This window comes from Globicephala melas, chromosome 16, assembly GCF_963455315.2.
Source record: "Globicephala melas chromosome 16, mGloMel1.2, whole genome shotgun sequence".
Taxonomy (NCBI): domain Eukaryota; kingdom Metazoa; phylum Chordata; class Mammalia; order Artiodactyla; family Delphinidae; genus Globicephala; species Globicephala melas.
The window spans coordinates 69,542,426-69,557,338 of NC_083329.1; the positions used below are offsets into that span (position 1 = coordinate 69,542,426).

Here is a 14,913-nt window from a genome sequence, read left to right on the forward strand (position 1 = left end):
ACTGGTGAGTCTCAAGGGAAGCAATACCACAAGGTCCTTGCCCTCAAATATAATTTCTTTACTGTTTCTGAGTTCTACAACTGAATTATTTTAGGCAGTGTACGATGATCTATCGTAGGTTCTAACCGAATCTCTTTAAGGTCCGGTTCATAAATTGGTACAACCAACTGTGGAGAACAGTATGGACGTTCCTTAAAAAACTAAGAATAGAACTACCATATGACCCAGCAATCCCACTCCTGGGCCTAAATCCAGAGAAAACCATAATTCAAAATGATACATGCACCTCATTGTTCACTGCAGCACTATTTACAAGAGCCAAGACATGGAAACAACCTAAGTGTCCATCAACAGAGGAATGGATAAAGAAGATGTGATACATATACACAAAGGAATATCGTATATATACTGCCATAAGAAAGAACAAAATAATGCCATTTACAGCAACCTGGATGGATCTAGAGATTGTCATACTGAGTGAAGTCAGTCAGAGAAAGACAAATCTAGAACATCACCCACATGTGGAATCTAATTTTAAAAAATGATAAAAAATGAACTTATTTACAAAACAGAAACAGACTTACAGATATCAAAAACCACTTATGGTTACCAAAGGGGAAATATGGCAGGGAGGGATAAATCAGGAGCTTGGGATTAACGTACACACACTACTATACATAAGGTAGATAACCAATGAGGACCCACTGTATAGCACAGGGAACTCTACTCAATATTCTGTGATAATCTATATGAGAAAAAATTGAATATATGTATATGTATAAATGAATCACTTTGCTGTAGACCTGAAACTAACACAACATTGTAAATCAACGATACGCCAATAAAAAAAAATCCAGTTCAAATTCTAGATCCCCCCCCCCCAACTGGAAGACTTTGCTTATTCCATTTGGAAATTCTCTCTTCTTTCTCTGATCTCTGTTGAACTTATTATTTGTATCTATTACTTCCTTACCTAAGGTTTTTATAGCCTTAAATATTTAGCTCTCTTTCACGTATGTATGGAGTATGAGTCGGATCACACAAGATAGGGTCACACCCAGCAACCCCACGACTGGGCACATACCCATAGAAAACCATAATTCAAAAAGACACATGCACCCCAGTGTTCACTGCAGCACTATTTACAATAGCCAGGTCATGAGAGCAACCTAAATGCCCACAGACAGACGAATGGATAAAGAAGACGTGGTACATATATACAATGGAATATTACTCAGCCATAAAAAGGAACGAAACTGGATCATTTTCAGAGATATGGATGGACCTAGAGACTTATACAGAAGGAAGTCAGAAAAAGAAAAACAAATATCGTATATTAACGCATATATGTGGAATCCAGAAAAATGGTACGGATGAACGGTTTGCAAGGCAGACATAGAGACACAGAGGTAGAGAACAAACGTATGGACACCAAGGGGGTAAAGCGGGGGTTGTTGTTGGTGGTGGTGGTGGTGGTGGTGGGATGAATTGGGAGATTGGGATTGACATATATACACCAATATGTATAAAATAGATAACTAATAAGAACCTGCTGTATAAAAAAATTAAATTCAAAAAATAAAAATTTTAAAAATAATAAAAAGAAAGCAAATTTTAGAAAAAAAAAAAAGATAGGGTCACAGCACCTCCCAGTTCTAATGAGTCGGTAGTAGTGCGTACGGGTGCCATATTGAGAAGAACTGTGAAGCTGAGCCTGGGTTCTCGGGAAGCAGCATCGTGTTCCCTTAGCGGTCTCTGCCATGAATGTGGTAGTATGGGCACCTCCTCATTTTTTGCCAGCCCTATTCTTGATAGACGTTCCAAAAACACCAACTGGCTCTTGAGGGCAGCAGCAAAGGAAAAAGGCAGTGAGTCAAATGGCGCATCTACCCGACCCAAGAAAAAGAAACTGGCCGCCAATTTCAAAAGTAATCTTAGGCTCTGCTGATAGACTGACACTGCCCACATCCCAAGAAATACTATATGCCACATCTGGGATAGCTTTGGGTATTCTAAGTGACACAAACGGGAGGCATTTACATGAGAGCAAGCCAAACTGGTGAAAGTCCATATATCGCGCTCTGAGGCTTGAATGAATGGATTAGGAAGACTTGAAGTGAGAGAGGAGCTTTGCCAAGTGTATGGAGGCCCATCACCGAGAAAAAAGAGCATGTGGAATGAGTCAGCCCCAAAAGGCAAGGTAGAGTCAGTGGGAAGCCACAGGTGTGCTGCTCAGTATGGGAAGAGCGTACAGGTGAAGAGTGCCTTCAACAGTGGTGTTTCTTCGTTGCCTTCCCACTGCAGGGCGATTAAGCAGAGACGAATTATAGCCCGATGCCAGAGACAGTTCAGTCCTCATGGAACATAGCAGCCCACAGGCATGTTTAGTTTAGTTTACATAAAATATTTTCAGAAACTATTGGAGCCAGTATTTGTAAGTCGGGTGATTTCACATAAAAATTATCTCCAGAACACGGAAGGCGTGGAAGCACGGAGACTATATCCTTCTACGGCAGTAAGTGTCGCTGATCCCACCGGGCCTCTCTCGCGCCCGGCTGTGTGTTTTGCACTTTCCAGCCTGGCCACACCTGTGCTCACCCATGCTACCTGCCCCCATCAACATCTGTGTGTGTGACCACTGCTTCTCCAGTGACCGGGTGAGAGGGACCAGTTTCCTAAATTTCCTGTCTGTTGCTGACTGATACTTTTGTAAAATACCATAAAAAGGAATTAACAGGAAAATGAGAAATTTTAAAAGACATACAAAATGCAAACCCCCATTAAAAAAAAATTCAACAGACAAAAAATTATTCTGGCAAACTGCCATGTAAGTGTATCAGTGCTTATGCATAGCTGCCCCATTCACAGAGCACAGATGGGCCAGAAGAACCTCACTTGAGTAACACTGTCTAGAGGATTGCTAAAGGATCCCCGCAATCTGTGAACCCGGCCTGTGGCCTCCTCAACCGTGTGCTGACTAACTGAGTCCCTTAGAACCTGGTGTATGTCTGGCATTTACCTTGCAGCACATACTTATCTTATTTAAAACGTGAACCTCTCACACACCGCCTTCCACCTTCAGAGAAAAAAAGGCCGAAGCTCCATCTGACTATCACTGGGCTTCTGCTCAAACGCATGGGGCTTGGGGGCAGCTCACCCCACGTCACTGCCCAGGAAAACGCCTCAGCCAGGCGGCAGGACAGTCTCACCCCAGGAATGCTTGTGGGAAAAGGGTAGAGGGTAGACTTTGAAATTGGGCATTGAGTACATAAGAAGGTGAGGCATAATTGTTCATTTCCCCCACAAACAAATCCATTTGTTTATGATTTTCTAACTACTCAGAAAAGCACATCATAAAGTACTTTTGCCTTAATGCTCCTTTTAAAATCCCTAGGAACAATTTCATGTGCTCCACAGACACAGACCATGTAATTTATTCAGGAAAATTAAAACCAGTAATCTGGTATTCTGTGTAAAGATTTTTTCCCCCTTGCATGTGCTTAAAAAACATTAAAAAAAAGAAAAGAAAAGAAAACAAATCTGCATGTGAAAACAGTCTTTAAAGTGAATTACTATTCCAGAAAGATCAAGCTAAGAGAATTCCACTAAAGTAACCATTTTCCTTTTTGTTCCTTTACTGATAAAAGAAAGTTATTCGGGGCATCTTCAACGAAGAGTTGAACGAGAAAGAAAATGTTCCACTGAGAAGTGTCCTGCACAGAAGGAGGTGGGCATTTTCCTTTGCATTATAATCTACAGTAACTTTATCTATAAATCCTGAACAAGAAGTGTCCAGGATAACCACACTTCATAAGCTTTGCTGAGCTGGAGACATCTACATAGCAACAGTCTTTCGATGGGGAAACATTAATGCTTTTTATATTGGTGATCATCTGTAACATGAGCAATTAAGTACAGTACTAATGGACTGTGGCCAGGAGCCTGGTACTAATATTAAAAACTGACAGAGATGAATAGGTTTGGAAGCCAAACCAGGCTGACAAAGACATTTTTATGAAGTGCTTGGACCTATTTGATTTAAACCAATCAGAGGCAAGTTTGGACCCGTCAGGCCTTCAGCGACAATGATGCATTCACAGGCATTGTACCTACCATTCCTGCTATGCCTTAAATAAAAACAACATTGATTCTTTTCAACAACTTGCACTTTCATTATTACACTCATTAATAAACCAAAAGTGCCCAACTAATATATACCAGTAACATTTACTGAGGGAACCGGCTACTTTTTTCTTGTTGGAAAATGAAAACATTTACTGGAAGCATGAACCACACTGCATGAAAAATAAATCAGTGGATAATGCGTAGTAGATCACTCATTGCTTCTTCATCTTCTAGGAAAGCAAAGCTGGTGGTAGGGAAACAGGAAAAGGAGCCAGTCCCTATATTAGAGTGAAAACGAGAGCCCAGGTGAGCCGGCAGCAGAGGGGGAACTCCAGTCATTCTCATCTGGTTTGGAAGGCTTTAAACATTGCCAAGGGCATCTCCAGACTAGATGTTTGCTCACAAAACCCTGGCCCTTTAAAACTCCCTGAACCTTCTGGAAGACAATGGCCTTTCACCATTCTAGTCACCTCTGTTTTCATTGTGTTAGCACAGCCTGTAAGTAGCAAGAATGAGTGAAGTCTGCCAAAATCACTCAACACAGTTGCAGTCAAGAGCTTCAGCCTTTTCTCTGACCAAAGCGTAACCGGTTCAAGTCCCTGGACAGATCTGAGTGTATACTCTTCCCTTCTTCGGTAGAACCATCAAAGAGAAGTAAGACATCTAGCGCAGTCATTCCCAGACATTTCTCCCCACCACAACACACAGGAGTGTGGGTGACTCCTTTAGAGCGTGGTTCAAATGAGTGAGGGTGGCATTACGGTAAGTAGAGTCTGATTTCTTTAAAAAAAAATACCAATATTTGCAGATGATTGATTTAACTATTAGAGATTACTAATTATTCATGACATCCCTTGTATCTGACCACAACAATGCAAGAGGGACTTAGATGGCGAAAGGAAATGCCTACTGTAAAACTCTTAGAGGAAAACACAGGCAGAACACTCTTTGACGTAAATCGCAGCAGTATCTTTTTGGACCCACCTCCTAGAGTAATGAAAATTAAAACAAAAATAAACAAATGGGACCTGATTAAACTTAAGAGCTTTTGCACAGCAAAGGAAACCATAAGCAAAATGAAAAGACAACCCTCAGAATGGGAGAAAATATTTGCAAATGATGTGACCGACGAGGGATTAATCTCCAAAATATACAAACAGCTCATGCAGCTCGGTATCAAAACAAAACCAAAAACAACCCAATCAAAAAACAGGCAAAAGACCTAAATAGACATTTCTCCAGAGAAGACATACACGTGGCCAAAAAGCACATGACAAGATGCTTAACATCTCTAATCATTAGAGAAATGCAAATCAACACTACAATGAGGTATCACCTCACACCAGTCAGAATGGTCATCATCAAAAAATCTACAAACAGTGAATGCTGGAGAGGGTGTGGAGTAAGGGGAACCCTCTTGCACTGTTGGTGGGAAGGTAAATTGGTGCGACCACTATGGAGAACAGTATGGAGGTTCTTTAGAAAAACTAAAACAGGGCTTCCCTGGTGGCGCAGTGGTTGAGAGTCCGCCTGCCGATGCAGGGGACACGGGTTCGTGCCCCGGTCCGGGAGGATCCCACATGCCGCGGAGCAACTAAGCCCATGAGCCACAGCTACTGAGTCTGTGCTCTAGGGCCCACGAGCCACAACTACTGAGCCTGAGTGCCACAACTAATGAAGCCCGTGCGCCTAGAGCCTGTGCTCCGCAACAAGAGAAGCCACTGCAAAGAGAAGCCTGAGCACCTCAACAAAGAGTAGCCCCCGCTTACTGCAACTAGAGAAAGCCCGCGCACAGCAACGAAGACCCAAAGCAGCCAAAAAAAATAAATAACTTATTAATTAATTAATTTGAAAAACACAGACTCTTTAAAAAAAAAAAAGATGCATGCAACCCAGTATTCACTGCAGCACTGTTTACAATAGCCAAGACATGGAAGCAACCTAAATTTCCATTGACAGAGGAATGGAGAAAGAAAATATGGTACATATGTACAATGGAATATTACTCAGCCATAAAGAAGGACGAAATAATACCATCTGCAGCAACATGGATGGACCTGGAGATTATCATACTAAGTGAAGTAAGTCAGAGAGAGAAAGACAAATATTATATGATATCACCCATATGTGGGATCTAGTTTTAAAAAAATATAAAAATGCACTTATTTTACCATACAGAAACAGACTTACAGATATCAGAAACCACTTATGGTTACCAAAGGGGAAATATGGCGGGGAGGGATAAATCAGGAGTTTGGGATTAACGTACACACACTACTATACATAAGGTAGATAACCAACAAGGACCCACTGTATAGCACAAGGAACTCTACTCAATACTCTACAATGGCCTATATGGGAAAAGAATCTGAAAAAGAATGGATACATGTATATCTATAACTGAATCACTTAGTTGTACACCTGAAACAAACAACATTGTAAATCCACTATACTCCACTGTAAAATAAAAATTAAATTAAGACAAAGAAAGGAAATGCAAATGCCAAGAACGGGTTAAGGACCATGCTAATCACCCTGGAACAGCTGTGCTCCAACCTGGGTTTCAGGTTCTGTGCAGGGATTTCTATGTTGGGGGCCCCGTGGGGTGCCCACAGCTGACTACTGTCTCTCAACTCCAGATCCACTCTTCTGTGCTCTGCTTGGTGATGCTGGGACCGGGACAACATAACTTACATGTCTCTCTTGTCAGCTGTCTTCCTATTGGGGTTCTGCAAGTGGGGCCCTAGCAGGCCAGGGGAAGGGAGAAGGGACCACCTTCCCTTTTGCTTGCTGTTCATTTCAGTGCCAACCCAACAGTGACGTAGCAGCAGCAGTTGGTTCCACCCTGTCGCGTCTTTCAACAATCCCTGAGTAGTTTCAGTGCATTTCCTCTGAGGTCTGGCCCCAGCCACAGAGCATGCCTCTTCAGGACTGCGCCCAGCTCCACGGTGCCTCTCCTCTGAGACCCTGAAGGACCAGTACTGGCTGGGCGCCTCTACCTATGAGAGATCTGAACCCCAGTTTGGTGAAGTCCACTCTCCAAACTTCTGGGTGGTGATAACCTACCTTCTTTTCTCTATTCCTTCAACCCTAGGAAACCTATAGTTACTGCCTCCATAGTAGTGGACTGCTTCACACCAACGCTTGTTAAGCAGTTCCCTACAGTAAATTCTCTTTGTTGAATACTTAGTGTGGATTTTTATTTTCCTTCCTGGATCCTGACTGATACACTGACCGAACAAATTCTAGATTTGGAGGAGTAACCGACATAGCTTTTCAAAAAATGTATTCCAGTGGGAGACTAAACCTTTATGAAGTCTGCTCCCAAGAATGAGAGAAGAAAAATCTCTAAAAATCTTTAATAATGTTTTCAGTTGCTAAAGTTGGAGGTATCTCTGTTAGAATTTTCCATTTTGACTGACTGAAGGCATGTGGGATTCTACTACTCCAGGAAGAGGTAAATCATAAAACAAAAGTACACAACCTTCAAAAGAACATATCTTGGCATTTCATTTAAGATTGAAGCTATTTTTATCCACACAACTGCTTGAGTATATTAAACACACAGCCACACACACACACACACACACACGTACCTAGTACTATGGAATCCAATCCTTTTTCTATCCCAAACCGTATCTGTTTTTTGACCATGTGATGCTTTCTAATACATTTGATTAATTTTTCACTCTAACTAGGTGAGCCAGCTCCCCGCTGAGATAACACTCCTTTTTCAAATTTTAATTGCTATCTGGTCCTTTAAGTGTGATGGTTCACATGCTGGGGACGTTGGCACATGGAGCTAAGGGAGGTTCACTATCTGAAAGTAGAGACAGTGTTGCTAATGAAAATGTTTTGATTAAAGCCTTGACTCATAATCAAAACAAGATGACTATGGTACCTCAGACACTACAGAACACTCATGCCAGGTACCAGTGCCTTTTCATACTAGAACTTCAGTGCTGTTAAGTGTTAGGTACAGTGAGGGTGCGGGCTTTTGTATTAAATACTGCGAGAAATAACACATTTAAAAAATTCGTGCAGTATACTGCAAACAATGCTATGAAAAGTAATAATTTCAATTCCTGTTATCAATTTTTTAAAAATCCTTCTGCATTATAACACTGTCAAGTAAGGCAATCTCTTGGGAATACTTTGTGAGAATTTTTCGTAGGGTACTAAACCCAGCTCAATTTTCTATGATTATACCTATAAAAACATTCCAAGTTTCACTGAATGGCCATGCTAAAAGAGGCTCTGTGTTAAGTGCAATGCAGATAAAAATATAATTGGGCTCAAAAGAAATATGACTAAGAGTTGATGTGTGAGGTGACATTATCTGAAGATGCATTTGTATGATCCAGAGACGGGTGTTAAGCATGTGGGTTGAAGTTGGAATGGGAACTGACTATGTGAAGAGCAACCATCAAATTTAGCACTTGTGTTTTAGTTTTCAAAGGAAGAAGCTAACTGGCCCATTTGCTCAGCTGACCGTGTCTTGACTTCATTCCATCCATGGCCATCATTAAAACACAGACACCTCTACTTGGATCTCACAAGCTCTGAATCTGAAACCGTGAAGCCAAGTCGGTCAACACTACTGCAGGGAAATGCCAGTGATAAGGAACTTGTTATGACCTAAAGAAATTAAGTAGGGGCTGGAAGTACAGAGCAAGGATAACGCGTGATTTATGCTAACTGGTCTCCAGCATTGTGGGTAACACAGTCCTAATGCAAAGGGGAAGAATTCCTGAGGATACAACCCTCGTAGGAGGCCAATTTGGCATTATTTCTTGTTTGCATTATCATCACCTTTCTAAGAGAAGCTGAAATTATTAGAAAACCAAACCACACAGAGCTTGGCAAGAAAGGATTTCCTGGGTCGAAAGCATTAGAAGAAGAACACCAAGATGGGAAAAAACAATGGATCTTATCTGGGACCAATTTTCTTATTAAAGAAATGCTTACTTTTCCATATTAATACAGTCAACATTAACACTTTTCAATATTAATGCAGTTACTTGGCAACCTCATAGTAACACCACAGACCCCAGAATCTCAAAGTTTTCCAGAAGCTGAAAGTTCTCATAGTAAATAAACCTACAGAGTACAGAGAACATATTGAATAATGTATGCTTGCGGGGGGGAGGGGTAAGTATTATCAGGCAGGTGGTCACAGGATAAAACCAAACTAAACGAACTTAATCGAATTTCATCCCTTATAACCAGAGAAAGCCATGTTCCCTAAAAATCACAAGGCAGTATGCAAAGTAAAATGCCAGAGGGATATTTTCTGTTTCCTAAAAGGTCTTATGCTTGACCAATTAACTTCCAATGAACACACTTGTAATTAATCAACGACTTTCCAAGAAAGGGTGCCTTACCTTTCATAATGTCTGCGGGTACAAGTGGCGGCACTGGTGCTCCCAGGATTACCGCCTAATTCATCATAAATATGTTTCCATTGACGGCGGGCTGTTATCTGAAAAAAGTGGCAATGAGAAATTTAATCTTGCATCGTAAGAGATTCACAGTGCCAGGATTCAATACATACGCAACAGTCTATTCTGGAGACCCAGAAACAGAGAAGTCCACGTGAATACATGGGAGACTTACGGGCTCATAGTAAGATCTCACTCTTAGCATTTTTCTTTACAGTAAACATGGAATTCTGCTCTGGGCTCTACATTTTGTCACCCTTAGCGCATTTTTATCTGAGGCATCTCCCTGGATATTCATGTAGTTATTTGCCCCCAAGGTCCCAAACTTACACTCTGTTCCTTTATGTCATGTGATAAAGCATCAAACTAAAATAAGACTTCAGCTAAAATATATCTTAGTGTACCAGTTGAAATGAATCAGAATTAACATTACTTGCTTAAGGGATATGGTCATGGTGGCTGAGTACACAGGTAAAGACAGAGTTTTCATAAAACGTGCTTTTGTATCTTCTGGTTTTTCAACTATTGTGATGTGTCGCCTACTTTAAAGACTAAAAAAAAAATGCCTACACAAATTAATTAAAATGATCAAGTTGGTTATGAAATGTATGGTCATCTCAGGCTGTATTTTTACGCCAGCTCCTCTAACCATCAGAACAAAACCAAAATCTGAAACTGTCTATGTCACAAGCTGTTTATTTTTCTTCACTTAGGTCAGGAAAATGGGATATCCATCAAATCCTATGAAAATTAACATATTCCAAAGTCAAAATGTAAGCTCTGTATTTTACTGAGTTGGGTGAATAAAAACAAACAGCTTGCAACATACCGAAAGGCATACTATGGTCTTGGTTTTTTTTTTCCTTTAATTTTATTTTTATATATAAATTAAGATTTTACAAAATAACAGATGCATGATCTAGCAAATGATTCATTTGGAGAAACCACGTCACTTACTACATCTGAGCAATCTAGTGTTTCCTTGAAACTGGGAAGACCGAGCAAGTTCTGAGATCTTTGTGAACATTTCTAAACAGGGCTCCAGGAAAAAACTCTGTTAGTGGAATGTGCAGGGGGCAGGGCGTGGCAGAGGTGCCAGTGGCATTTAAACAGTCAGAACAGGAGGCTTCTTTTGAAAAACACCCGCAGGGCTGCCAGCGGAGTTCACTTAGGGGCTAGAGGCAGCAAGGCGTGAAAAAAAAATCTCAGCGTGCATCCAGGGGCTCTGTGATTGCGATCTAAGGAGGAGAAGGGTGGTTACATATCATAGGGTAAATGGTACCCTTTCCATTTCAAATAAAAAGAACCCCTTCATTTCCATAAACCCTTCTTAACAGACCCAAGTAGGACCTCGAGACAGTGTGAGTTTTGCATTGTTCAATTTCCCACGAAGCATTCTTGGACCAATTTGTTTCAATAGTTCTTGTTAGCCTGAGCCACCTCTTAGATCTACTAGCAGGTATAACTAAAAATCCTCCTGTATTTGTAGCTTGGTTTAGATTATAATAATAAATGTTTTTTCAAGCCCCTTTAAAAATACTGAAAATACATATTTTGGTAATTATTTTATATTTAGTTACAATCTCCCTCCAACCTTTTAAATATTACCGTTTCAGGCTGATCCATTCTAGACCTGTGTATCACAGAAGAATGAACAGGTTCCCCTTCTTCCAAGTATCTACCTTATTCCTCAAAGCCCTTAGAATACTGAGTCCCTTGAAACATATTCCCTTCCCTCAGGTGAGGTGCGGGCCCTGGAAAATAGCCTATGTGTGTTCCTGCAATCACTTCAGAAAGAAACAATCACTCTTGTCATTCTTGTATCTCTTGTGTACACTGTATTTTATATTTTGTAAAGAGTTTTCATATCCATGATATCATTTAATCCTCCTATCAGCCTGTGAGGCAGATTATAGGAATCTCATTCACAGACCAAGGAAACAAGTCTCAGAGAGGCTGCACGACTTCCCTAAGGACACACAGCAGCAGAGTGGGAATGTCAGGATTCATACCGATGTCTTATGGTCCCAAGAGCAGACTTTTTTCCACTACATCAAAGCAGCCTCCATATCAGAATGACCTGATGAACAGTGTAGCAGGGTGACAATATAGAACTCCAGGGGCCTTTTGCTTCGAAGGAAGGAGATAACTGTGGGACCCATAGCTTCTGCTACAATTTCTCAAATTCTCACTAGTGGGAACATAGCATCGCTACTGCGAGGTCAGCAAGAATGTAAGGGGGTGGGTTGGGTTACCAATGCTCTGAGATATTACTCTCTTAAAGTAAAACCATTAAAACTGTGGTTCCTGCCACCCTGCCCACTTGTGTCTCTAGTTAGAACATAGGTTCACCATTAAATCACGGATAAGTCCCAATTATACCAGAATCCATCCATTCACTCATCCATTCACTCACCAAACATTTATTGAATATCTCCCATTTGTTGGGTACTGTGCTAGCAGCTGGGTGGCAACAGTAAAAACCCAACACCCAAGATGACTGCATCCTAGTGGCAGATACCCAAAAATAAACAAATGACCAAATATATAAACAGTACTACTGACTGTGAAAAATATAATGAACAAGAGGCCACTGCTGACAGGGATATGTGTGGAAACTGGCCGTGTTCCCTACCCACAACCCATCATCCAGACTAGGGGATGCCCTGTTAAACACATGCCTATGACAGAAATGACAAAACTTCTTGGAGAATAGATAATGAATTATCAAAAGGAAAAACAAAAACTCTTCCTGACGCTAGGGCTGAAGCTGCGGCAGCGGGAAGCCAGCATCAGTCACCACTTGGCATTAGTAAACCGTATGCGGCTGGCTAGGGGTCTGTGTCAGCCCCCCGCTAGCAGGTTCTGCTGTTTCAATACAGTTTTTACCAGTGGAGAAAAGACAAGGGCCGGGCCTTCAAGGAAGTGGGTTCTCAACTGTTTACTGAACTTCCACTGGCCAGCCTGGATGAATCAGGGCCATTTTGAGATATTTTCTTTCCACAGGAAAGTCATAAAATGTGCTCTTTCCAACTGCTCAACGCCTTTAAGTACACAGTTCTCCTGGGTATACATTTCTTATTTTTTGTGCCCAGATGCGCTTTCAATTCAAACGCTGACCATAGGCTGTACAGCAAAGGAACGTCTAAATCCTCGCCTTGTCCAAACCTACAGGGGGTCTCAGAGCCCTGTGAGGAGAGATAGGAGGACGCAGCTGGGACAGCTCCTGGGCATCATGCCCCCACCTGTGTACATCTGCCTTCTGTACTAACAGGCTTTCGTCGTGCCTAGGCATGCATTGGCTTTGGGTTTTTATTCTGTTGTCCTCTCTGGATGTGTGTAAGCTTTAAACCCAGTCTCAGGCAGAAGCAATGTCTGCCTCCTGGTATCTGGCCCCCAGCCCCATTCAGCTGGAAGGTTTGATCCAGCCATGGGGGTTAGCTTGATCAACTCTCTCATAAAGCCTCAGGCTTCCTGGACATGTTCATGTTTCAACCTGACCTTCTATTATTTTAGGTTTTTAAGGATACAAAGAACTCTGGCTGTCTGTTTCCTAAAGAAAATTCATCCAAGCAGTGGGATTCCTGACATCAACACATCTGCTGCTGCTTACCATTCTAGGACACTACCAGGTACAGAAGCGGAAGGGAGGGTGGAGGGTTGAGGGTGGGGTGATAGCATGAGAAGAAAGAGACGTCACCGCTTTTAAGGGTTCACGATCTAGCAGGATTCATAACGCATACCATTAACCATAAAGCAAGACGGAAAACCGAGTGGACCACACCCAGGTAAAGTAAACCAATGTAGGTGCATATGAAACTTAATCTCACTTTGAAGACACTTGATAGTTACTTCTTTCCCTAGTGTGGATAAGACCCAAGGAACTCTGTGAAAAGCACTCTACACCTATCATGTTCATGAAGTTTTCACTGCTTATGAATACAGTCGCCTCTCTGCATCCACAGACCCCTGCAGATAGCAAAATTTGCGGACGCCTAAGTCCCATATAAAATTTGCATATAACATATGCACGTCCTTCTGTATATTTTAAATCATCTCCAGATTGGTTATACTACTGAATACAATGTAAATGCTATGTAAATAGTTGCCGGTACTTGGCAAATTCAAGTTTTTCTTTTTGGAACTTTCTGGAATTAAAAAAATTTTTTTTTCCGATCCAAGACTGGTTGAATTTTCAGATGTGGAACCCTCAGATACAGAGGGTAGACTGTACAGTGGTTTTCAAACTGCTTTTTAGAATTCAGGTGGTGTTTTAAAAGGTGGTGTGAAACTAACTCTCAACAATGCTAATCCCTGCCAAGAAAATGGGCCCGGTGAGTGGGAAAGGAATCTGTCCCTCCCATGGTTTTATTTGATGAAAATAGTCTGTCGGGCTTCCCTCGTGGCGCAGTGGTTGAGGGTCCACCTGCCAGTGCAGGGGACACGGGTTCGTGCCCCGGTCCGGGAAGATCCCACATGCCGCGGAGAGGCTGGGCCCGTGAGCCATGGCCGCTGAGCCTGCGCGTCCGGAGCCTGTGCTCCGCAACGGGAGAGGCCACAACAGTGAGAGGCCCGCGTACAGCAAAAAAAAAAAAAAAAAAAAAAAAAAAAAAAGTCTGTCACTTTAAAAAAAATTGGAAAACTGTTTAACCCAAGATACAGTCTTGGAGGCTTTATTTTCCTACCTTTGAGGTCACTAGGATGAAATAATTTTGGTATTTTTGTGGACTGGTGAGGAAACAGTCATCAGAAATCTTTTAGGACAACAGTGCTTCCACTATTGTATTAACTGTAAGAATGTGTAGGACGTTATGAAGTCAGAGGAGAGTTTGCCTGCGAGCAGTGTTGCCCCAGCTGCTGTGAGAAAGCCTTTTTCCTCAGGACACCTTGAGGGTGGACTGAATTCAAGGAAGATGACTTTTTTTTCCTGGTAGTACTCCAGGAACTGGAGCCTTTCAAAGCGATATGACATCATCTTTGGCCTCGAGAATTTTGAATTAAGCGAGAGGCTTTGTCTGTCCAGAGAACTAGGGTTAGATTCAGAGGATGCCTTGAAATGATGTCAAAGCCAGAATCTGATGTCAAAGCCTAATCCTTCCAGCAAGAAGACAAGTGACTTCTTCCAGTTGGGAAATAATGGTCCGGTCTCACCCATGGGGCGAGGCGGGGCTGTGAGCTGACATTCTTAGAAGGCAGCACTTGCATGGTCCTCGGCCTCTAGGATAAGATTTACTCAAGACCCATTTCCCGACTCAACCTCTCTCCAAATATTGCCTCTGGCTTGCCATCAAATGTTTAGCCAAATGGAAATCACTTTAGCAAACCATCATCAACACGCTGCATCCTC

At 41.9% G+C, this 14,913-nt stretch overlaps 1 protein-coding gene across 7 annotated transcripts in view; it reads right to left on the reverse strand.

Moving 5' to 3' along the window:
- Positions 1–14,913, reverse strand: part of ARID5B (AT-rich interaction domain 5B) — a 188,937-nt gene that overhangs the window by 16,619 nt on the left and 157,405 nt on the right. For all 7 annotated transcript variants that reach the window (XM_030848203.3, XM_060286172.2, XM_030848202.3 and 4 more), the window contains one exon: positions 9,510–9,607. In XM_030848203.3, the coding sequence (XP_030704063.1) occupies positions 9,510–9,607 (98 nt within the window). The remainder of the gene's footprint in view (positions 1–9,509; positions 9,608–14,913) is intronic.